Source organism: Buteo buteo, chromosome 3 (genome assembly GCF_964188355.1).
Source record: "Buteo buteo chromosome 3, bButBut1.hap1.1, whole genome shotgun sequence".
NCBI classification, from domain to species: domain Eukaryota; kingdom Metazoa; phylum Chordata; class Aves; order Accipitriformes; family Accipitridae; genus Buteo; species Buteo buteo.
The window spans coordinates 64,615,107-64,639,313 of NC_134173.1; the positions used below are offsets into that span (position 1 = coordinate 64,615,107).

At 42.8% G+C, this 24,207-nt stretch overlaps 1 protein-coding gene across 1 annotated transcript in view; it reads right to left on the minus strand.

The window, feature by feature from the left end:
* SNTB1 (syntrophin beta 1) overlaps positions 1–24,207 on the minus strand; it is a 117,972-nt gene that overhangs the window by 6,591 nt on the left and 87,174 nt on the right. The window contains exons 4-5 of the mRNA XM_075023882.1: positions 7,456–7,595; positions 491–687 (exon numbers count right to left, since the gene is read on the minus strand). Of these exons, the coding sequence (XP_074879983.1) occupies positions 491–687; positions 7,456–7,595 (337 nt within the window). The remainder of the gene's footprint in view (positions 1–490; positions 688–7,455; positions 7,596–24,207) is intronic.

Consider the following 24,207-nt stretch of genomic DNA (forward strand, 5'->3'; position numbering starts at 1 on the left):
AAATGTGGCTGTTGGACTGGTTTGTATTTTTTTTACTCTTCTCAAGTGTGCAGAGCTGGGTGAATAAATGACCAATTCACACTTGTGAACGTGCCGCTCCTCCTCTGCCTCCTCCCTCTGCAGGAGAAACTCCCGCCAGGCTCTCAGGAGTCTCCTCAATCTCAGAAAAATGCTCTTTTCTGTGGGTTTCTGGACAAACCTCTGACGATCACTCCTCTGTGACACTCAGCCCTATATGGCTGACTACAGACTTGTGTCTGAAACAACATGCCAAAAACAAGACCAAAAGTCAGAAAGACAGTGACTGTGTTGCAGGCCACAGGTACCACACCAGCTGGGACTGGCTCAGAAACCAAGGGGACAATATTTTAGACACAGAGTCCTAAATATGCACATTTTTTTAAATTAATCACCTCTAGCAGAAGGAGCCTGAGCTACCCATGAGTGTCAGGAGGAGGTGTGGAGATGCAGTGCCGCAGACGTTACTCACATGTGGTGATTTCCGTGATGAGCTCCGCAGAATTGTGGCAGCCCTGCACTACGCTCCTCGTCCACAGTGAGAGGTCTCGGCTAGTCTCTGTCCTGAACAGATGGGTTTCAATCCCTTGCCTTGTACCGGTTCGGGTTGCAAAAGACAAATCCACCCCTGACTGCGGTGAGCCTTTTCCTGGGCCAGAATGGACCAACCTGCAATTGAAAACACATCATTGGATTATCACGCTGACAGAGCACACTGTGCCAAAATTCCTACCCGAGCACAGCTCTGCTTTATCCTTTCCTAAACACATGTGGTTCAGAGCATGAGAACAGGCATCTCCTCTGTATTTGAGCCTAAAGTGACCCCTAGTGACACTCAGAACAGCGAAGGTCCAAGGAGGAGAGTACAGCAGCAGCCAGACATGCAGGTGATGATGGGGATGTCTTAAAATTTCCTAATGAATTGTACAAAACACCCATTTGGATGAGGAAGTGAGGGAAATCACTGACTGGTCTGTGGTGATGGCATTTGGTCCACAGCTACAAGTGCTCGCTCAGATAAGGCAGCTGAATCCAACTTTCACTGTCAAGCAGCATTTGCCATAAAGCTTAAACATCTGCAGCAAACTCAACCGTAAATACTGTCAGATAAAGTAAGAAGTTCTGTAAAATATGCAGATGCTGAAGTACTGTCTTGTGCATACTTTTCCCATAAGGAACCTGTAAAATGCAAAATGTTGCAGCTACCTGTAATCTGAAATTCTTTCACATTTTGCTGCAATTAACATTTTTTTGCCTGGCATCAACAGCTGATCTCCTGTGACCAAAAAAGGTTTGTTCATCTGGGCAAACACTAATTGCAGGGAATATTTTTGAGTGAGAAAATCAGCACCTCATAATATTTAATTCTTCTTTAAGACTGCCTTTTTGGTGTTTTTTTTCCCTGCAGAAGTGTGGACAGTGAATACAGAATTCACTCAGGGACATGACACTGATTCAGCTGAAAAGAATAAGCCAGAGGAGCTCATCACCCTTTGAGATCCAGAGACTAACCCTCAGAGGGAGTCACAAAATGAAATTCTTCTGAAAACCTTATTTCTGTCTTGTGTCTCGTGTTTCCCCTTCTATAGCCAAACAATATACTTCATATGAGACTATAGAGTAAGTATGTAGCATGGTAGTAGAATACTTGTGCTGAAGGATAAAACATTAGATTATACTAATCATCTACTGAATGCTAATTCACCCTCAAATTATTGTTTTGCATCTGAAAGAATAGTTGCCTGTTAGCTGACACTGTAGAAGTATGCCATCAGAGATGTTTATTTAATAGAGAAAAAAAGCAGAAAGGAAAGAAAAAGCACAACTTCAGCTTTTCAGTTATTAAACCACTAACCATAGGGTATCTGAAATTTTCCCCAATTCCCTGGCATTCCATGCTGACATTTGGGATGCACATTGTGCCGAACAGATGCATCCGTCTTTCATACCCCGCTAGAAGGTTTGCAAGATTTGTTCATGCTCAGGTTTGTGGTAACTTTCTTTGGATTTTAAGCATCTGCCTTGATTTCATAGTCCCAGGAGGTCTCGGGAGGCAAGATGCAGAGTATCTTGGTCAGAGCTGCTCTGCCCCATGTCTGGGCAGGAAAGCCTCTTCCAAAGAGGCACCACCACCCTCCCCAAATGCTTTTTTTGCCTCTAGAAGGGCTGCGTCAATGCCCCACTCAGCTTTGATACTCAAGGTCTCCTAACTGCACCCTGGGCAGATCTTGGAGCTGGGGAGTCAGTGGCAAACAGCCAGCCCAAAAACATTAATTCACTTTCATTTGGCATTGGGAAGTGCAAACTCTGTGGGGAAGCTGCATCTTGATAATTAAGGCAGGAGACTGGGAACTGAAATCTCCGGTGACTTCTGCTGCTGCCTGTCCCTGGCCAGTCACTGCCACTGCTCTCATGCTGCCTTCTGCTACTGGGGCGACTGCAGGAAAGCAGCCTGGAAAATCACATCAAGTTTGTCAGTAAAAATAAAGCTATTCCAGCTTTTCCCTGGGTCATCCCTTCTCCTTTATGCAGCGCTCATCAGCTGTGCTAAAAATTGTTTTCTAATATTTGTGATACTGAATGTGTGACAGACAGATGGTTCCAATGTTTTATATCCTTTCAAATCCAACCCCCACTCCCCTACATCTTCATACTTTATCCATAGCACTGGCACTGTAGGTTTTTCAGCATATAGACAGAATGGAGATCTACTTTACAAATTAAAGTATGTGACACATGCAACATGAACATTGTTTCTTGCCTGCCTTCTCATTTCCTTTATACCCTCATTATTAAAAATTCAGTCTCACTTTAAAATCCTTTTCTATCATACAACTCCAGATCGTGCTTTGGAAAATCATGCAGTTAAATATGAACCAGACAAATATGCAGGGGAACATTTGATAGTGTTTATGTACCAGCTGTCAGTACTGAAGTATTTGGGTACAGGTCAAAGGATTCCCAAGCTTTAATAAAGCTGCATTCAAGTGAGCTGTTTCATTTACATAAAAGATGTTTTCTGCTAAAGACCACAAGAATACCTTGAGAGGCAAAAAAATAGTCTTAGAAACTTCACAGACAGCTTCCCCTCACCCCCGCCTCCCCGTCGCTCTGACCGCAGCCTAGGATGTGTTCGTGGTGCATGCTGCATCCCAGAGCCGAAAAGGCACCCCAAGGCCAGCTCTGGTAATATTCACCCACAACCCCTGAAGGTTACTGGGCTCCGTGGAGGTTTCAGAGATGCCTGTGAGCACGCTGGAGCCTGAGCATGCTTCCCTGGAGCAGCCAGAGCCGCGAGAGGGCAGGAGAAGGTTGGTCACCATCGAGCCTGTTTTGCACAGCGCGTACGTAACAGGCAGCAGCTGTAAAATGCAACTGTTGGGATGCTCCAGAGAGCCAGGGAGGCACTTCTAATCTTCTCGAATTTCTCCCTTGTCTCTCTGTATTTTGGGGACTGTTTTAGCATTATTCTTTGCAAACGTGTGATAGCAAGATGGGTGCAGTCCAACCTGAAGTGCTGGTGCTGGCTGAGATGCACTGGGACCTGCTTCTCATCCTAATGCTACGAAAAGAGTTTCAACCATTTACCGCAACAGCAAAATCTAATGGCCTCTTCAAAAAGGACAGTGAAAACAGCACTGACATTCAAAGCAAGCATTCAGCTGCTCATTCGAGATTTATCTCAGAAGAGACCATGACACAAGTGCATCAACAGTCATGCAGCTCTACCTAGTAGAAAGCCACTATCATCTGACCTCTCTTACGCTGAAACCACTCCTTACCCTGACTTAGCATTTGAAATCTGCTCTGGAATGGCTGTACTCTTTGGAAACCTATGCACATGCTCTCAGTTCATCCGAGTTCTGCACGGAGGGAGCCACAACCACTGTCACTGCCCCGGCAAGATGAGCAGAGAACTTGCACAGCTTGCACAGCACCTCATACACCTTCCCTCGGGTGCTTGGGGACTCCAGTGCTCTCCGCCTGCCCCTCTGCCCACTTGCACAGATGGCTAATTGGTGCCCAAACTCCTTCCCCAAATTTCCATGGCATTAACTATCAAACTGCTTGAATACTTTGTGATTACAGACCTCAGGTTTACACAAAAGCTACTTTCCTGATCTTTAATCAGAGTCCAACGTGGGCTGCTTTTTTTTTTTTTCCTTTCATTTCATATCTGGCTATGATAGATAACGGAATTTGATTGCAAACGTTTAAGATGTAATTACTTAAGCCCCATTCCCATGCTGGAGGGAGGCACTGTTATTCAGGTGTAAGGAAACACTGAAACAGATTATGACAAAAAGGTCCTTGGAGTCAGGGCTATGAGCCAGCTGCTGTGCCTCCTGGTGCAGAGATTTAAAGGAACAACTTAAATCTCCTGATCTCAGTTTTATTTGAGCTATTACTTATATTCCACACAAAGCTGGGAAAGACTGACTGGAAAGTATTTTTAGGTCTTAATAGCACCCATAGGTTGAAGGCAAACTTATCAACAAACAAAAAGGGCATGTTGAAATTCTGCTGTTAAAATACTGTAAGAAGATTGCAATCCTTCTACCACTTTCCAATTTTCTCTGCTCATTATGTCTTGGGTAGATTAAGCATGACTCCGTACAGTATCTGGCACTGAAGTTTTCCAGTTTCAGCAGCTTTTCAAATATGCATTAGCTAAGCAAAAATGTTTTCCCAAGGACTCATAAAAATCTGAAAGATGGGAGCAGCCAAGATTACAACATGTGGTCTGCAAACTTTCCAGGTGAAAAGTTCTAAATTGCACTGATCAATGCACAGAGGGGATTAAAAAACCCGTCACGAGGAAGGTAATCACTGACTGAGAATGAACACAGCAGTCAATACCAACAGCAAACCCTGTGTATTTTTTTGGTATAACTGTACTCAGTGTGACAGGTCATAAAACCAGGATCCTGCAGGGTTTTAATCAAAATCACCCAAAACAGTAGGTGTCATGATTTAGGGAATCTGTCAGTTTATGTAATCTGCTCACCTTGGGGATTCATGTATTTATACGTATTTATCAGATTGCGACTCCATTCTGAATGTCACGTTCTCTATATCTGCTGTCTTTTTACCTGAGTGTTAAATTCACAGCTATATTAGTAAGAAATCACAGAGATGGGGCTGGAATGGTTCTCAGGAGGTCACCCGGCGCATCCCGCTTCCCAGCGCAGGGCTAACTGTGCCGACACACTCCTGAAGGTTACAGTGTCACCTGTCCTTCAAAGTCCCCAGTGCTAAGGATCGCACACCTTTCCTAGAGAATCTAATCCAGTACCTCACCCACACACCAAGTTTTTCCCAGGACCTACCCCAAATCTCCCCTATCCAGCAGGGACCTGGAGAACATGCTCCCTTGTCCTCCTCGTGTCTCATCTTCATACTTGAAAACTATTGATGTATTTTCCATGGACTTCTCTAGATTAAATAACTAAGGTTTCTTAAGTATTACCCTACTGACAGTGCTTTCTAGGTCTTACATTTGCATTGCTTTCTTCTAGACCTTCCACAGTTAAATGGCATCTTTTTGGAAGTGCAATGCCTCACATGAAGGTGGTGTATCACCTGAGGCTTTACTCATGCTCTGCAGTTAGGTAGGATTACTACACCTGCCCAACACACAACACTTCTGCTATAACCCAAGATGATTTTCTGTATTTTCCAGGTGCTTCCTGGCAGAACAGCTACCTTGTCACTCATTTTCCACCCCAAACCAGCGCAGTTGATTATTCCCCAGCACTGAACTTTGCACTTGTCCTTTCTGAACCACATCCTGTCTTTCTTACAGACCACTTTCCCAGTCTGTAAAGACCCTTCAGCAGCCTGACACCTGTGCTGAGCAACTTCTCATTCCCCTCCAGCCTGAAGGCTGATGCTCCTCCACTCATACGGGAATCCCATCGGACAGGGAGATGACTATCCCCACCCAAGGCAAACTGGTCTGCTATCAGATCTGAACTCCTGAGAAAAAGTAATTAAGTAACAGGCCCTCCAAGACAAGGACTTAAGACTGTTTGATGCAGTAAATTGGTGGTCACTGATGATGGGGGCTGGCGATGCCCACCAAAGTGCTGTCTTTACACGTGACGACGTGTGGACAGGAAGGAGAAGGGTGTGCTGCAGGATCTCCAGTCACTTTAAGGACAAGGACTCGGGTCCATGTACAAACGACACCCCGAAGCAGTGGGGAGGAGACGCAGCACCTTCTGCTGGGGTGCTCTTGCTTCACAAACTCTCAAGGCTTAGTGACACACCTGGATGCAGCCTCTGGCTCCAACACCTTACCCAGTTTTCACTGGGAATTGTCACCTGCAATTGTCAACCTTCACCACCACACTGCGCGGCAGGCTGCAAGCTACAAAGCTTGGGGATCTTGCCTCATGTTATGGTAACAAAGAATGAGTCAGAAGCTGGCTTCCCAGAAAGTCTGAAAACTCCATCATGGGTAGGTAGACTGGGACAAAACAAACATCAGTGTAATTCACCCACTTAATTTTTTTTTTTTTAATATACTGATTTAGCAGCAAAGCCTCAGTTCATTTGGGGAGAGAACTAAAAGACCGAGAACAAAAGTTAACTAATGAGAGTGCAGTAAGAGCCCCACTGCTTTTGCCCATGTGCAACCAGCCCTTCTGAATGAGAACTCATTGAAAATGGTATAATAGAGGCCTGTAGCAAGGCCAAAACAATGGAACAGCAGCTCTTTCTCAAGCCCTTTGACCATACTGGCAGAGAAACGTGATTAAGATTCACATCAAGAAGCACAGACAGTTTCCACTGCACAAAGACAACCACGGGAAAGCTCTCTCTGAATTAGTGTTGATGGATACATTCAAAATAATGCAGACGGTTATTTCCAACCTAGATTCAAGAATGTGTCTTCTAAGCTCACCATTTTAAGCTAAAAAAGCCAGGAATTCATTTGCTAGAGCAGGAACAGAAGCCGTGGTGAAATTAAGTGTCTCCACCGCATGTGCAATCCTCCGAAAGCCCCAAACCAGTGGTGCAGAACTGCCACACCAGCACATCCAACTCAAGGCAACAATTCCACTTTTTTCAGCCTGGAGGAGCAGCTGGAAATCTGAGCGCTTCTGCCAAGCCCTCAGGTCTGCACACTGAGATAGAAATCTCAGGAGATCGAGCTTTTGGCTTTTTCAGCACTCCTGCCTCTGGATCGAGGCCAAATGGCTGCGTCCATAATCCATCTGGTATGCTTCTGGCCATTAGCCTTGGCCAGAACTTGAAATGGAGGAGAAGAGAGGAGTTCAGGTGAGCGCATCAGCCTACTGAAGAAGAATCTGCTTCTCAAACCATGACATTCTAGTGTGATATATAGCTATGCACCAGCTATACCTGTTTCTGGCTGACTCAGCTGTTCCCACCACTCTTGAAGGGGCCATAATAAAAAAGCACAGGTACCTGGTGGCTAGCAGGGGGTAGGTATGCAGAGGGCTGAACCAAGCTTCTTTCATCCGTGGCATGCTCTCATATATTAAGAGGTCTTTCTCTGTCAAGACCACTAACACTGGCTTCCAGTGCTTCTCATTGTCTCCTGGCACCTGAAAGAGAGCAAAGTTTCAGTGAAACAACAAGTGACCATCATGCAAAGCCCGAGGATATGAACTTGTCAAGTCCTGGACAAGATAAGGAACAAAAGAGAGTTTTACTTCTTTGGCTTTTTGGTATCTCCCACCTGAATTTATAACCAGCTGCAGCAGAAATGGAGTAAAGTGCAATGACATCTGCTGCTCTCATCAGCAGTGCTGTTTCTAGCCCTCCTTGCAGCCTTCCCCTACTACAGGCTACTCCAAAAATGCAGTAGTGGAAGAACACTGAGAGAGCTGGCTGTTATTTAGCTGTGGTATGCACAAAAGGACCTTAAATGCGTACTTATAACGTGCACCATTCAGGCATAGCTGGCACACTAACCTGAGTGCTGGACACTGCTGCTGCTGTTTCTATTTCCAGGAGTGAAAAAAAGCTGCAACATCATCACTATTAAAGAAGTGTGTCAGGTAGTAAAAAATAGTCGTTTGGAAGCAGATGCTTTTTGCCTCAGCAGTTCATGTTTTCATTGCTTCTCCTTCCTTCATACCATTCTTCCAGTTTTACAAGTGCCAATTTATAAAGAGATCCAACCTAAACAGGGGGTTGATCTGAAGCATTGACTAAGTGATAGATCTGCATCCACATTTCAAACCCATCTGTTAAAGACGTCTAAAGACTGGGGCATCAGAGCCCTTTACTGGCTGCAGAATCCAGGCGTGGAATTGTATTTTGTAGGTTAGCCATGTGGTAGTCCACATGGCTACACAATTACTGTTATGGGGACCAAGTATGGATCCTGGTTTTTACCTATTCTACTCTGGCAGCATAGAAGTGTCTTCAAATAGATGGGAATATGAAAAGGTCTTAGTTTCAAGTAAGAAGGAAGCTCTTCTCTTTCACAAATTCATCATTTTCCTTTTGGTGCGCATAAAGAAAAAGACACCCCGTTAGGCAGTAACACTCACAGACATGCTTTCAAACCCAAACACCTCATCTGGGTACTAAAGGGAACGTAACAAATTCTGAGATTCACCAGAGAATCTGATTGTCTACATGACTCCTCCATTAAAACCTTCTCTGGGAAAAAGAAGCAGCTGTCTGGGCTGTTTTATGGGTGATGCCAGCCTACTTGCCATGGGCATGTGTCACTGGGCACATCACTGGGTGGAGAAACATATAAAAGGGATCAATCAAAGGTTGGCCAGGCTGGGAGTGCACAGCCAGAAATGGTGATTCAGATCCTTAAGTACGATGTGTCTTCAGTGATGGATTCAGATTGAGAACCACACTTGAAATGCTTGTATCTTATATGAAGACAGGATCCCACAAATTTCTAAACTTTTAAGGACTTTAAAGACAGCTGTAAGATAGCCTTCCACTGGAACACCAATGCCCAAAGCAGATCTTAAACTAAGATTTTTGGCTTGCATAATTTTTAAGAGTTATTCTTCCTTCTGAATTAAGCTTTTCCAATAATCATATTCCTGTTTACAACGTTACTTGCTCATTGGTTGTTCATGTCTGTGTGTTAATCAACTTAAAAGTCATGAATGGTTCATCCTTTTAATTTCTTCAGAAGCGTCAATACTTATTTACAATTTTCTTGTGGTGACAGTTTCTTGAAATGCAACCTTTCACTTTCAAATAGGGCTGAATAGAGAAGCTGCATAATTAACATAATTAATACACTTCAGAAAGAATGCAAAATCCAGAGTTCTTGCAGCCCGTGTACCACAGGAATATTCATACGAGCAAAAAGCATCCTCAGCTTCTTAATACCTCAGTTATTAACTACAGCTAACACCCCAGTTCCTAGCATGGGAATATAGAAGTAAATGTTACAGTTAATGTTAACATTTAATAAATGTTACGGTTAATGTTAACATTTAATTTTTGAGCACCTGCCTGTGTTCTTTAATTTGAAAGATTTTCGTACACACTTCTGAAGATTTCCAGAAAAGAAAAAGGAAGATAAATATGAAGGCTATCATAGGATGAAAAAGCAGGATGTTCAGATCCATACTCTGGAGGAGTAAGCAGGCAGCATACTGGGCTGTTACTTCTTTTTTTTTTCTATTCTGTGACCACAAGCAATCCAAAGACTACAGGAAACTGCTCACAGCTTTTCTGCAGAACCATCATGCCTGTGTAGCATTTTCAATCACAAGCTTTGTTATTAGGTGGCTGGTCAGTCAACTGTGACTCCAGAACATTTGGGAAACACTTCTCCCTGTAAAGCAACCACAAGAAAGGGAATAAGCCTCATTTTGCTAGCTGGTCCCACAGCTACTTGCTGGACAGCCCTAAGCATCAGGAGCCAGAATTTCCAGCACAGATCCTGCGGTCACCACCCGTACAGCAAAGCCCACAGCTTTGCCCCAGTCCTTCCCAATAGCAGGGTGACTACAGAGAAGATGTGGCTTGGTCATAAGGTATTGAAGACTTTTTCTCAAGTATAAGTGACCTTATGCTACCCCTCCTTGTAGGATGTATCCCCTGTTTGTACGGTGTATACTGGGAAGGGGAGAGAGGAGAACAATATTTGCTTGCGTCCTGCTAGAAAGCCCTCCCCAATAAGAAGGGCCACACAATACACACATTTTTAAACACATTTTTTTAAACCTTGCTGGGACCATAGCTGTCTCACTGCTAAGGAATGCTGGTGTAAGCAATACTGCTGCTATTTCAGACCTGAAGAAGGATTTGTGTGCCTGAAAGCTCGTCTGTTTTTTTCCAGCTGTAACAGCTGATCTAATAAAAGATACTGCCTTGCCTTAAAAACCTTGAATTGCGTTACTGTTCCCTGAATTTGTTGGGGTTTGGATCAGGCTTTAACGGCTGATGTCGTGCTGTTCAACAGGCAGTTGGCATTTCTGGAAGGTGCCAAAGAGAACACACTGTCCTGTAAATGATAATAGCAAATTTTACAAAGGAAGAAGAGAGGCTGCAAATATACCATTAGCCTACAGGGCACATTAAGAACAAATCATCATGGGAAATTAATCCAGATCAAGCAAGTGTCGTACCAAGCATGAATATAATAGCAAATAACAAAACAGAAGCAAAACCCATGCTGCTTACAGGCAGCTAAGTGAAGGATTTTTTCAAGTTTTAAAGGTTTTAAGATCTGACATATCATAAAGATAACATGAAATACTTCTCTAAGAGTAAATTTAAGTATCATTTGAGATAGATTTTAGAGGCACCATTGTAGACAATGGTTAGGGCCAGCTTCTTAGCCAGAATTTTGCAGAATTCTGGCACTTGTGCTACAGTTTCTTCGCTCCAGTTCCCACTTGCACGTACAATTCAAAGTGCATTGATCTGTGTTGCAGACAAATAAAATCACCATCCACTCTAAAAAACTTTTCAAACTCAACTCTTTTTCAAAGTCAAAAATGTTAGATCAAATCTAGATGAACTAGAGAAAAGAAAAATCAGTACTCCTCAAACCTCCCACCACAATAAAACAAATCAGCAAATTTTTTGCTGGTCTTCTGGGCACTGTTCAGGTAACTCTAAGCAACAAGTACCAGTGCCCTCTCTCCATGCTCTGCTCATCTCAGCTGAGGTCACTGCTTATACTCCCAGGTGAAATTCCACTTCAAGTCAATGAAGCTGTAAATGTTTACATCAGCAGCAAACTTGTTTTTTTCTTCCCTAGACACACTGTGCCTCTAGATCAAAGTCTTCAAGTACAAAGCTGAAAAGGGAGAACATATTCTAACAAAAAAACCCCAAGTGCGGTGAAGCATCCTTTTTGCTACACGCAAACCTCTTTGCTCCTCACATACTCACCCCATGAAGTGCAAACCCCACTTTTTTTCTCTATGCACCTCCCTGGTTTACCTTTCCAAATTCAGAAAATATTTCATGTATGGCAGGGATGAAACCTGATTTTTTTTGCTTGTAACACCGTGATGGCTGGGCCTGGGATGACACCAGAGGAGACCTGCATTCACATCTTGCTCGGCCATAGGCTTCCTCTGCAAAGTCAGCCTAAATGCTCTGCATTTCCATATGGACACCACGGCCTCTGCTGGGGTTGCAAGTGGTGCTGTAACACACACAGCAGGAACAGACGTAAGTGTGAAGGTGGACAAAACTGAGCAAGAATGGCTGCTGTATTTCAGCAGCTACATGGAGACTTGTCCATCAACCTTTGGCTACAAGAGCCAAAGTGCTTTGATGCAGAAAGCAGATGGCTTACGCAAGGTTAGGAAGCGTTAGGACACGCCAGACCCCACCGCACCAAGGATGCGCCTGAGCTCTGGCTGCTTCTGGATGCCTTTGCAGTGGTGGGGCAGCATCGCTCCAGGCTTTGCTTTAGGGCCAGACCTGCAGTCTGAAGGACTGACTCTGCAAATAACGACGTAGCAAGCTCAACGCTACCTGTACGACTGCTCCTGCTGGCTTTCTGGCAACTGCTCATGTGCTGAAGACCACTGCTTGCAATGTACCCTTAAAGAGTAACTAACTCCTCTGATACATAGCAAACAATATTTCAAAGAGGACCCAGCTTGTTCTTCCTGCAGGTGGTGGGGACTCCCTGACCCCTTTAATGGGTATCACAGCTTCCAAATCTTTAATAGTTTTCACATATAATTAGTTGCCGTAAAGACAATGGGCATCTCTGTAGAGATAAATCCTTTCACAAACGGTTTGGCCCTTTGCTCTTTCATCTGCCAGGTCTCCTTTTCTTAAGGTTTTTCTTTGAATTTCAGTTATTCGTCTACTTCAGGCTGCCAGGAATGGATGAAAGAATACTTCTAATCTATGAGGCTCACAGATAATTAAATTAGAGGCCTCAGTCTACTCTGGAAAGCTGTTTTATATTTTCATTAACTCAAAAGGGACATTTCAATTACATTCCCTTTTTAGTAAACAAATTATATATTGCCAGCAGACTCCACTGCAGCAAGTATCCAATATACAGCCTTTCAGAGAACTGCTGTGAAGGCAGCAAGTTTACGCTTACAGTAAGTGGTTTAACCCCCTTTTGCATCACCCCTCCCAAATCCCAGAGCTACACTATCCCCTCGCACAGAGCACAGGAGAAGCAACCAAGAAATAATTTTTTGAAACTTTTTTCTTGCTATTTTCCCTCCTCCCTCACTTAAAATTTCTCCATGCTGACAAGAACCAGCTTCCGCACTGGCTGGGATATGTTCTGCTACATATTTCTTGCCTTTTCATAGTCTTTTGATGAAGGGCTATGTCCATGTTCAGAATAAATTTGATTCATTTACAGAAACCTACTTGTCAGTTCCTGAAAATAACAGCTGGGACTGAAAAGGATTTTTTCAAGACAAACAGCAGTGATGCAGAAATACATCATGCAAACCCCAGCATATGCAATGACACTGGTAATTCTGTGAGCTCATTTGACAGGAGGCAATTTGCAGTGCAGGAGTGGGTGTAAGTGACAGCCGTAGGCAGGGGATATCAACACCTCCCACGCCACACACAGATGAGATGTGTTTTGCTGCTAAACTTTGTAGCTTTAAACAGGAAATAATGTGCACATTGTTTAGGGAAAAAAAAAAAAAGCTAATGAAAATGTGTCTGGTTTTGTTCTTCTCTCTTTGACCTCCATGATGGCTCAAAGTTGGCTCGTGCCATTATCAGATCTGGATTACAGTCAGTGCCCGCACAAAAGTTCCCCCAAAGGGCACAATATTGCCTCCTGTGAGCAGCGAGCGAGCGATGCACATGCTTGGCCGTGGTGCCAGTGCCGTGTGAGCAGCCAGAGCCACGCAGGTCAGGGGGGAACCACAGCAGGGACCACGCTGATCCACCTCTCCTGCTATCCTGAGCGGAGCTCAGGGGTACGCTGACAGCTATAGTTAGAGGCACTGCTGCGTACGGAGAGGACACCCATTCTCAAGACAGGTCTGTTCAAGTCTGAACTCCTTCTAAATATCCTTTAAAATGACAAGATACAAGCCAACTTCTGTCAAAAGTAACACAGTCAACCACGTCAGCACGGCAATATGTTCAAGCCAATGTCCTGACTCTCTGGACTAATAGGATTTTCAAACAGCTCTGGCTCAGATCCAAATACCTCTAAATGTCAAGAGAAGCACTCGGCCATCTGTACTCACCCACGCAAGAATGGCAGGTGATCTGAGACCTTCCCTACAGCCAAACAAGAATGTCCAATCGCAGTTTTGTAGTGGAGGTTTGCTTCAGAGCTCGGTGAAGTCAACCAGAGTTTTTTCTAATGACTCTAGGTTTTGGACTAGGACCTTGGGAAACAAGGCTGGAGGGCTGCATGTCTCCCATGCTGCAGAGAGGATGGACCCAAATTCTTCTCAGAGGTGCACAATGAGAGGATGGGATTCAACACCCACAAGTTGAAACACAGGAAATTCTGATTGGGTACTCAGAGAAACTTTTTCAGTATGTCAGGGTGGTCAAACACTGGAACAGACTGTGAAATGTCCACCCATGAAGATGCTCACAACATGACTGGGCAAGGCCCTAAGCAAGCTGGTCTAGTTGGCTCTGCTTAGAGCCACAAGAACTCCCTTCCAACCTATATTATTCTGTGAGTCTATGAAACACTGGAAAAAAATGAAAGAAGTCCAGATCTGGATCAGAAAGCCATCATTTAGGTTGCCCCTGAGTTAAAGTTGGTCTGTACATATGCAGTTTTTCATGCACATGTGCCGCCCGAATGTTGCATCAGTATGAATGCAGTAGTCACACAAAATGGTTATCGCAGCTTAAGGCTTTGCAGTATGATGTGTAGTTACCTTGTACCTTAAATCATCTAGAGCTGTATAAAATGTGTACCCTTGATCCTTCTGACTTGGCAGAGTTCAACACTCTGGATTTCCTTTGCAGTAGATTCCTTGCAAAAGATAAGGAATGGAAGGGAGTGGAAAACCCAGCATCACATAAACTTTATTCACTGTACCACATAAGTTAAGTAAAAATATATTTCACAACTACATGAAAAAAGTTTAAAAACCTGATGTGTTCTCTTTCTTCTCCTGATCCATGGGTCCACAGAAACTGGTTACCTAAATACACACAAATCCAACTCCAGGGGACTCAAAAAGGAAAAAAATGGTAGTTCATCTATTTTAGGAACCTCTACCATGACCCAGGATCATTTTGCTATGCATGAAGTTGAGATTTGAAGGTCCACAAGTAAGAGCTCTTTTGCAGTGAGACAGGAGACTAGCTTTCTGATAATGTCAGGAATCTTTCCAGGGAAGAGTAAACTGGCAGAGAGCACAGGAGATGGTAAGTGCCCCACGCTATTTGTTAAAGACACTGGCTGGTGAAAGGAACTCTACTGTGTTTTAAGAAGTATTCTGATGCTTTCTGAGTAAAACACATTTTCTTCTATAGCAATTTCTTCAGACCATGAGAGGAGAGCACTGTCTGAAATTAAGTAGTGGTAATTTATGATGCAAGTCTTTGCAAACAGCAAAGGTCCACTCCTGGGAAGATATAATGTTGAGCTAAATGATTTCTGTAGAAAAACCTGCACTTTGCTATCTCCCCCCCCCCCTTTTTTATTGCTTCTCAGAAATTGCCAAGGGAGAGCAGGGAAGGGAAGAGGACATTTCATCACTCATGGGCTGTGACAAGGAAGACCTGCCTAACCTGTAAGTCACAAGGACAGAGAGAGAAGGCAAGTCAGACACATGGGAAGGTCAGAACAGCCCAGCTGGCACTGGCAACTGAGGCTGATCAAGAGATAGTGGACAGGCCAGCTACAGTCCAACTGACCTTCAAAGCCAGTTTGAGTGGGAACAAACCTGTGCTGGAAGAGGTCATATTTTAAGTATTGCTTATAAAAGAGGCACAGGGGAAGGAGGAAAAAAAAGGAAGGAAAGACCATTAACCTCAGGCTTTTCTAACCAGTTATACGGATTGAACAAATGAACAGAAAGCCTGAAGAGTGGAGATGAGCACAAAGCCACCATATAAAAGCAAAAAGCTTGCAAAAGTGGAGGCAATCACAGCAATATCTCTTTTCCAGCACACTCACTCCACACATTCAGGATAAAAGTGAAGATGCTATTAGCAGACACCTTTGCATCTCTTGTGTGTTCACGCATTCTGAGTATGCATGGCTTATCTATGGGATGTCTGGGCTCTTCAGACTGCAAGTGAAGGTGGCTGTAAACTTGCTTTCAGAAACATGTCTCAGGAACATATCACAGAAAGGCTGGTGATAGAAACTGCCTGAAGCTTATTAAATATTTAAATAAAAATCACAGAATTAAAATGTGGGATGAACTGTACTTCCAAGACATAGCTCAGTTCTGTGAGAGATGAGCAGCTGTGCTGTCTCCAGAATAAACACTGGACCTCAAAGTACAATAATCCTATTACTAAAGGAAAAACACTGAACTTCCCTTTTAAAATGGAGCAGTCCCCTTCCTCCAGTAAGCCAAGCTTGCCCTAGGAAACACTAAGAAGGACCATGGCATGGTCTTGCATCTTCAGTTCCTGGAGCCGTTTTGCACATCAGGATCAGCCCCAGAAGAAGAGATCATACCTGTTAATGACTTTGAGTTAGAGGCAAGAAAAGAGAAGGGAAGCTTTGGAAGCTCTACCACATCTCCTGTGCAACTGCTCAAGAATGGATACTGTTACTCAGTGGTGTGGTGTCCTGGTTTCGCCTGGGATGATAGAGTTAATTTTCTTTCTAGTAGCTGGTATAGTTTTATGTTTTGGGTTCAGTATGAGAAGAATGTTGATAACACACTGATGGTTTCAGTTGTTGCTAAGTAGCATTTAGACTAAGTCAAGGATTTTTGAGCTTCTCATGCCCAGCCAGCGAGAAGGCTGGAGGGGCACAAGAAGTTGGGAGGGGACACAGCCAGGACAGCTGACCCAAACTGGCCAAAGGGGTATTCCATACCATGTGATGTCATGCCCAGTATATAAACTGGGGGGGGGTGGGGGGGGGGCGGCGGAACTGGGACAGATCGCCGCTTAGGAACTAACTGGGAGTCAATCGGCAGGAGGTGAGCAATTGCATTGTGCATCACTTGGTTTGTATATTCCAATTCCATTATTATTATTGTCATTTTATTATTATTATTATCATTGTTAGTTTCTTCCTCTCTGTTCTATTAAACTGTTCTTATCTCAACCCATGAGTTTTACTTTTTTGCCCGATTCTCTCCTCCATCCCACCGGGGCGGGGCGGGGGGGTGGTGGTGAGCAGCTGCGTGGTGCTTAGTTACCGGCTGGGGTTAAAGCATGACATGGGGAAAACTCATTTCCCCCGGGTATGCTCCAGGATACCAAGAGCAACCACTATTCTCTGCTATACCCTGCAGGTTGCTATATGCCGGAGTTTCTGTCCAAGCCAAGGTGAAGCATTTTATGAGGGAGTTCATCATCATCAGTGGAGTATAATGGTAATTGTACAGGAGTAGGATCAATGTAAACACACCATAGTTTCAACTCACTGTCTCTAAAGAGCCTATAATTTACAATTGAATCTGACTTCAGCTGATCAAGTGGGCACCAGATTAGGATAAATAATACCATTACCTCAAAAGATATACACATCTCATCTTTCAATTCAGTAAAAGTGCATGGATTTCTAATCATCGACTCAAGAACACTTGTCCACAGCACCCAATCAAATGTGAATGCTGGAGGTGGACTTTTGATTTGAAAGCAGCTTGCAGTTTTTAATGATGGCTCAAACATGTAAATTGCCATCTGAAATTATTACAGTGTCTGTTTCGTGAAGGACAGGTAATCATCAATGTCTGCATTAAAACTAGAGTGACTGAAATCTGTCCCAGAAGATGTTCTGTGCCTTCTCTATCATGTTGTCTTTCCTAATATTCAGTCTCAGAAATAATGGTCCATCATGATGGGTACCTTTTCAAGACTGACAGATTTGACTGCCTTACCCAAGGGTTGTTATAAATCATAAGTGCTGGAAGAAAAAATAGTAGGGGAGCAATACAGAGAGAACAGGATGTTTCTTTGTCATTGTTATTATGTTGTCTCAAGGACAGTCCAGAATACTGTGTCGTTTCAGTCTATTGTGTCATTGATCAATATTCAGTAATACTGATGGACTGCAATGCAACTAATGACCTCAAGCAAATGAGTGAATTCACTACACGCCTGGCACAAAAATGTATTCTCTTCAAAAAAACACTGATAAAATCTATATGTTATGCTTCATCAACTGGAATTTTGAACAAGCTGAGAAATATTTGGAAGCTTTATTGAAAAAGCAAAGATTCAAGTAAAATCCTTAATAATTTGGCTTAATTTTGAAAAAATGTGGAGCAGCCACAGGTTTCTGAAAAGCTTGGTGAAAATTAGTCACAATCTGGAATCCAAACCTACTTATTTACATGCCTAAGTAAAGATCTATCACAAAAAGGTCCTATATTTGTCTTTTTTATGATTTATTTATTTACCTGGTTGTCATTTTCAAAGCCATTCAATTATTTGAGACCATATCTTTTTTTAAATGGATAGAAACAGAAAGTCTGTATCTCTGCCAGCACAGTGACAGACCTCCACAAGCTATCTAAGATACTCAAGGAATATACCTCCTTTCTTGCTGGGGAAAAAAAGGAACTTAAATATATAATTTTCATTAGAATTTGTTTATCAAATTCAAGTTTTTCTGATGGGCAGGAAGATATTTTTTTTTCCCCCAGAAACCCAGCTGAGCTCCAAGACACCTCTGCCTGCCAAACAGGTTTCCAGTTTGCTACACCTTGGCAACCAGTATGGAGAGCTAGAAGACCATCCAGTAGGTTTTCATGGTGGATCTCAGTATTGGTGGATCCCAGGGTGCCAGTGAAGGTAGGAAATGAACGGTTATTTCATTTAATATCCAATTTGCTTTCTTTCACTCCTTAACCAGGACAAAGTTGAATTTTAACATCTTTGCCCTTTCAGAGAGCTCTGTTTGATATTGGATTTGTTAGTTTTCTAAGGAACAGGTAAAGAAGACAACTAGGATCTAATCAAAAAGTGCCACCTGCCCCACTGAAAAGCTGAGAATATCCTTTTTCTGCCTTCAAAGAAGGCTTAAGCCAGACACTGTTCAGAAATGTGAATGCTTAGATTCACAGAAAGAGGGCTGAAAGATGACTTGAACAATCAACTCATTCAGCCTCTGCTCAGGAAAGGACAGACTTTGCTCTCAAAATTTGTCTAGCCTGTTGTGTAAAACCTTCTCTGACAGAAATCCCCAGCTACTCTATTGTAGTCCCTAACCAGCTTCACCATTAGGAAATTGTTGCCCATGCTGGAGCACGTGCCACTGTGGTCCTGGGGATACTGTGAGGTCAGATACCATTACGTGCTTGGGAGACTAATAGAAAACTCAAATTTGGGGTTTTAGCTAAATGTCTAAGGTGGTCATTACTCTCACCCTGCCAAAGAAATTGCAGGAGAGTGATGGTCAGAGAGGAAAGGGATAAGTGGGAAGAATGCAGGAGACAAAGTTCAGAGCTAGAGGATAACTGCAGCTCGTCACTGGTCCTGTGATTTGCTGGACAACTGTCACCACTACCTGTCTGGTACATGAAGAAATGCACACACATCCCTAACATTGCAAAAATAACCAACAAGGCAGCTTTAATAGGAAACCAGTATTACCAACTCCAGGCAGCCAAAGGTCCCTTGGGGATGTCAAGTGGGGCTTGAAAATCAGTTTGAGGTTTGCTTGGTATTTAAAATACATTTTTAATTCTTGCTGATCCACCAAGACTTTTAGCTTTGCTGACATTCCATAGTTTCAAGCTTTTCTCTGTGGCTAGGAATCTACAATAAAAATGAGAGCTCAGCTTTCATAAAACTTCCTTATTTCAGAAGATGGTAGAAGAAGAAATATCCCTAAAGTAAAAGTATTCAAGCTATGAGGTCTGGACCTATGGTCAGGATGTGACCTGCCACTTCTCAAGAGGCATCACTTTCCGAGACCCGATACTGCTTATATTACAAGATCTGACGAGATCACAACCCAGGGGTTTATGGCAACAACTCTTAATTAATCTACTATCTACAACAAAAATGTAGCAAATATTGAAGGGTATGTGTTAGTAGAAGCTATGAATATTCAAGAAAGCCATACGAGGAAGACAAACATAAAGAACCTTCTACTTGGCAGTTATCTATGCTGAGTTTTAAATTAGCCACACAGGACAATTGGATTTAGTGCTGTGCCATGTTATTTCATCTGGATTACTAGAAGATACACAATTAGGGCCATCAATCTACAGACCCAAATCCTACAAATATCAGCAAATTACATGCTATAAGCTATGCAATTTTGAAAGCTAATGCTCTTTATCTGGTTCTAATTCTCAGTGTTTCATATTTTTGCAATAATCACAGCATTTAACTACTCATAGGACAATTCTACTGAGAACCGAACATTCCTCTAGAAGAAAAACTTGGGAGGAATAAAGTCAATTTCCAAAGCTAGTATAAACAGAATGCATGCTACAGGTTATCTCCCTGGGGCCAGGATGGGAAACTAAGGTTTCAGATTTAAGAATTATCCCTGAAATACATAATTTAATAAAATAAAGAACTTCCCGGTAACAGCATTAGACTTTTACATCTCTTAACAAACACATCACATATCTGCAGATAAATGATTTTTGGCACGTGAGATACAAGATCTCATGAACCAGCTCATTTCATCAATGGAAGACTCTTTCCTGCTGTGGGGTAATAAATCACCCTGGCCAGCAAGTGCCAGCCATTTACAGTCAGAAATGGCTGAGGGTAACATGAACATCATAGAGCTGCTATTACTTCTGCAGCTACAAGAAAGTGAAAACCCGAAGAGGACAAACACATATGAATATTATCAAAGTGACTACACCTAATTCTACTCTTGGTATTAGATACGTATTTTCACTGAAGTCACAGGGAAATTTTACAAATTATTTCTTCCAGTTTTATTCCTGCTATGAAGATAAATATTTGTCTTTTCATTGAGATCTCTTTTGTAGTTTGTACTGGCCTAAACATCTTACATATACTGATATAAAAAATTTTAACTCAGTTGGGTAACACCAGTATAAAACTGCAAAAAGAAAATTGGAAACCATGTACTTCAGTAACATTATCATATGCAATTATTCATATAACCCATTTTAGAAGTATAGCAAACAGGATTAGATATCATACCAGTGGTTGCATACCAAAATTTCTGGATTTTTAAATACCATGTCCTCATTGGCTTTTTTATTTCCTTAGCCATATGGAAAACAGTCAGGCACAATTAACTATTTGTCAGAAAACAATCTATTAATTAACACCATTCTGTGTGAACGAGCTGAAAATCATGTCCTTTGCTTGCCAAAAAGCTTCCATTTCTGCTTCATGTTTGTGCTTAGAACTAAACATAGCTACAGATACGCTGCTTGACATAACTGACCAAGGGAAAAAAGAACAACTGCTGCTGAGGTTTTTCAGAACCAGCAGCCAGCGAGATTTTTCTAAAGATAGGGAGGGGGTCAGCAGGGCTTCACCTCTGCATCTCGTAAAATTCTTTACTGACAGATCTTTGATTAAACTAGGCAGAAATAGATTAAATCCCAATTAAGACATTCATATTTGTGGCAGGGCTTGAAAGAGCAAAGAAAGTGAGGGGGGAGAGTTAGTTACAGTGTTTTCTAGGCTTAACTTTAAAAATACAGGACCTGACTTCAATTATATTTATATCCATTCAATTCTACTGACGTCAATGGATTTACTCCTAAATTATGCCAGATGGAAATCAGGCTAGCTATTACCACATTTTCATGCATATAACCAGCACCCCTTTAAAAGTACCGTTTATTCAAAAGCATGTCCTCAGACAACATGGATCCTCAGATAACCCAGACAAAATCAGAAGAAGGGGCAATCAGTGATGAGGAATGCCAGGGGAGAACTGCAGAGTGATAGAAGAGGAAAGGAACAAGGAGATCTGGACCAAACTTCTTTTGCTGTTATCTGCACATGCACATAACCTTCACTGCTGCTGAATCCTGGGCACTAAACCAATAACCTCTGGGGCTGACACAGGACAACATGATGGCTATTTGCTTCCCTACTAGAAAAGCAGTCTGTAATCTGTGTTACCTCTGAGATCGGTATTCTAATATTTCTTTTTTTCGTATAGCAGCCTGCAATGCTTCCAAAACTTTGAACCCCTTTGCAGGTCCATGCAGGGCTACAGGTGCATGACTGTTATCAGTTAGTTGTTGGCTCCTCGTAGCGGTTTTAAAAATTGTTCACTCTCCTGGATGCGATCCTATAACCACAACCCATTCCTTCTGCTTGTGCTTGCAAATATCCAAGCAGCTGTTCTAAGTTATTTGAAGGGGCTAGAGACTGAGGTTTTACTTGACGTTGTCCAGGCTAATGGAAACTGATGAGGTACATGACCTTCGATGAGTGGAAACAGCCCCTCTGTCCAACCTGAAGTGAAAGAAGACAGAGAAGCTAAAATTCCTCTCTTTGAGGTCTCCCTGCAGCTGTGAAGACTTAATCTTACAGGGTTATGAAAGGTTCAGAGAAGGCTCGTCTTATTCTTGCCAGCAGGGGATATTTCAACACCTTCCAGCCCACTCAACAATTTGTACACCTGTCTGCACCCAATGATCTCTGCAGCTCATCAGTGGGCTGCTCCTTCCACTGTCACCTTCCCACAGGCTCCTGTAGCTCCAATTCATCTCCCAATCTCTTCCAGTGCTGTCCCACTCTTCCCTTCTCCAGAGCTCTTTCGTCTTTCTGCACTCATCCATTTGGATTATGTCCCACAAGAACAAAAATCACAGCAGAGACACAACGTCTGATGTGTGGTTCCATGTTTCCTCCTTCCTCTACCTTGCCTACTCAGATGGTCAGAGTCTGGAGCAGGGTCTGCTCCTACTGGTACTGTTTATGCTGCAATCTCGCACCATGGCACTCCAGGTTTAGCTAGTCCCAAGGCCCTCTCATACTAACATAATTATTAATATTATGTTATTAACCACAACAATCACCACCAGAATCAGTGCTGCTCTCTTGCTCATTTCAAACTCTTGCAACAACAAAGCAAGAACCCCACAGTAAGTCAGCTTGTCCTCAATAACCAGCTTTCCCAAAAACCACAAAAGCAGGGGGCCTCACGACAAAAACATCACATAAAAGGTTCCCACACTACCTTGTGCAGCTGTGCAATCCCTCTCCACACTGCTCCTCTTTGCAATACCTCCAGCTTCTTCCATCTCTACCAGTTCCCTTTGCCTTGTTAACATCTTCCTGCAGTTTTGGGCATGCAGATTTAAACCTCTGTTCTGAAATTTTAGGTGGGAGAATGTTAATGTATTCTTTAACACTATGATTCAGTGATCCAAAGAACATAGCAAGAATAAGCGTTTTCTAAGTGGAATGAACACATGGGTGTGTTTAAGCCTAAAGTTTTAACGTATTCCCTCCTTGAAGGGCCCTGCAGAAAGCCTCACAGGATGAGATGAGGCCAGAGACAATACCATAAAAGTCTTGTTTTCATAATGATGTACAAGAAATTAATTCCATAAGCAAATAGGTAATCTTCTATTTCCATAGCAGGCTTCTCCTCAACGTGAACTTTTTAGAGCCATTTCCATAAACGTCACTGACATTTCCAGTATGAAGCACACAAAAGCAGCTATACCCGTACTACGCATCGGCAGCCTACTCTGGCCGATGTCTGCAACTATTTTCAGCACAAGATCAACAAATTAATGTTTGCACAGCAGCATCTGCTCAGCAGAAATGTATAAATAAAAAAAGCCCCAACAATAACACAATATGTTCACACAGTTTCAGGAATCTTCACTGTGGCTAACAGTCGCTAGTATCTAGTGATTAAAACCCAGGTGCTTCCTTCCAGCAGGGCTACTGTTACAGCACAAGCACCTGAAACTCAGGGAATCCAAATAACATCTGAGAAAACCTTTGGTAAGTCCATTTGTCTTCAACAGCAACACCACTATGTTGGGAGCAGCAGGTCCCAACCCCCACACCGAGTCTCCTTCTGATGTACACCCAAAGAAACAGCCCCTTTGGCTCCAGAGCCCCTTGTTGTACCCTGACTATTGAACAGGCACACTGTACAAGCCGATATGCCCTTCCAAAGGAGGGGGTGGAAATCCCAGTACTTGAAAAAAATGTTCCAGGGTATCCATCTATATCCTCAACAGTCTTGCATTTGGAGCTGGTAAGAATGGGTGTGCTTTTGCTGAAGTTGCTGGAGTTGCTGACAAGATGGTTCACTCTTCTTAACAGCATGACATCGAAGTGCTACCATTTTTTAGCAACTTCTTCTGACTCTTCTGATCCCTATGTCCAGTAAGTTTAACTTCTATCGCTTGTTATACCTGTGACTCTACTGCTGCTGACTTTTCTGAAAAAAACTAAGCTGTTAGAAGAGAAAAATACTTAATGTCACTATTAGACCAGAAAAAAATGTGACTCCATGAGACATTTTAGCAAGAGCAGCTCTAAAATGGACTACAGAGTTTTCCATGGATCCTGTTGTGTGGCTATTACTAAGGATGGTGTACCACATCTATGTTGAAATTGCATTATTTCTGTGTGCTGTGCTAGTGCTGGAAAAAATCCAAAGTCATTCCAACAGGT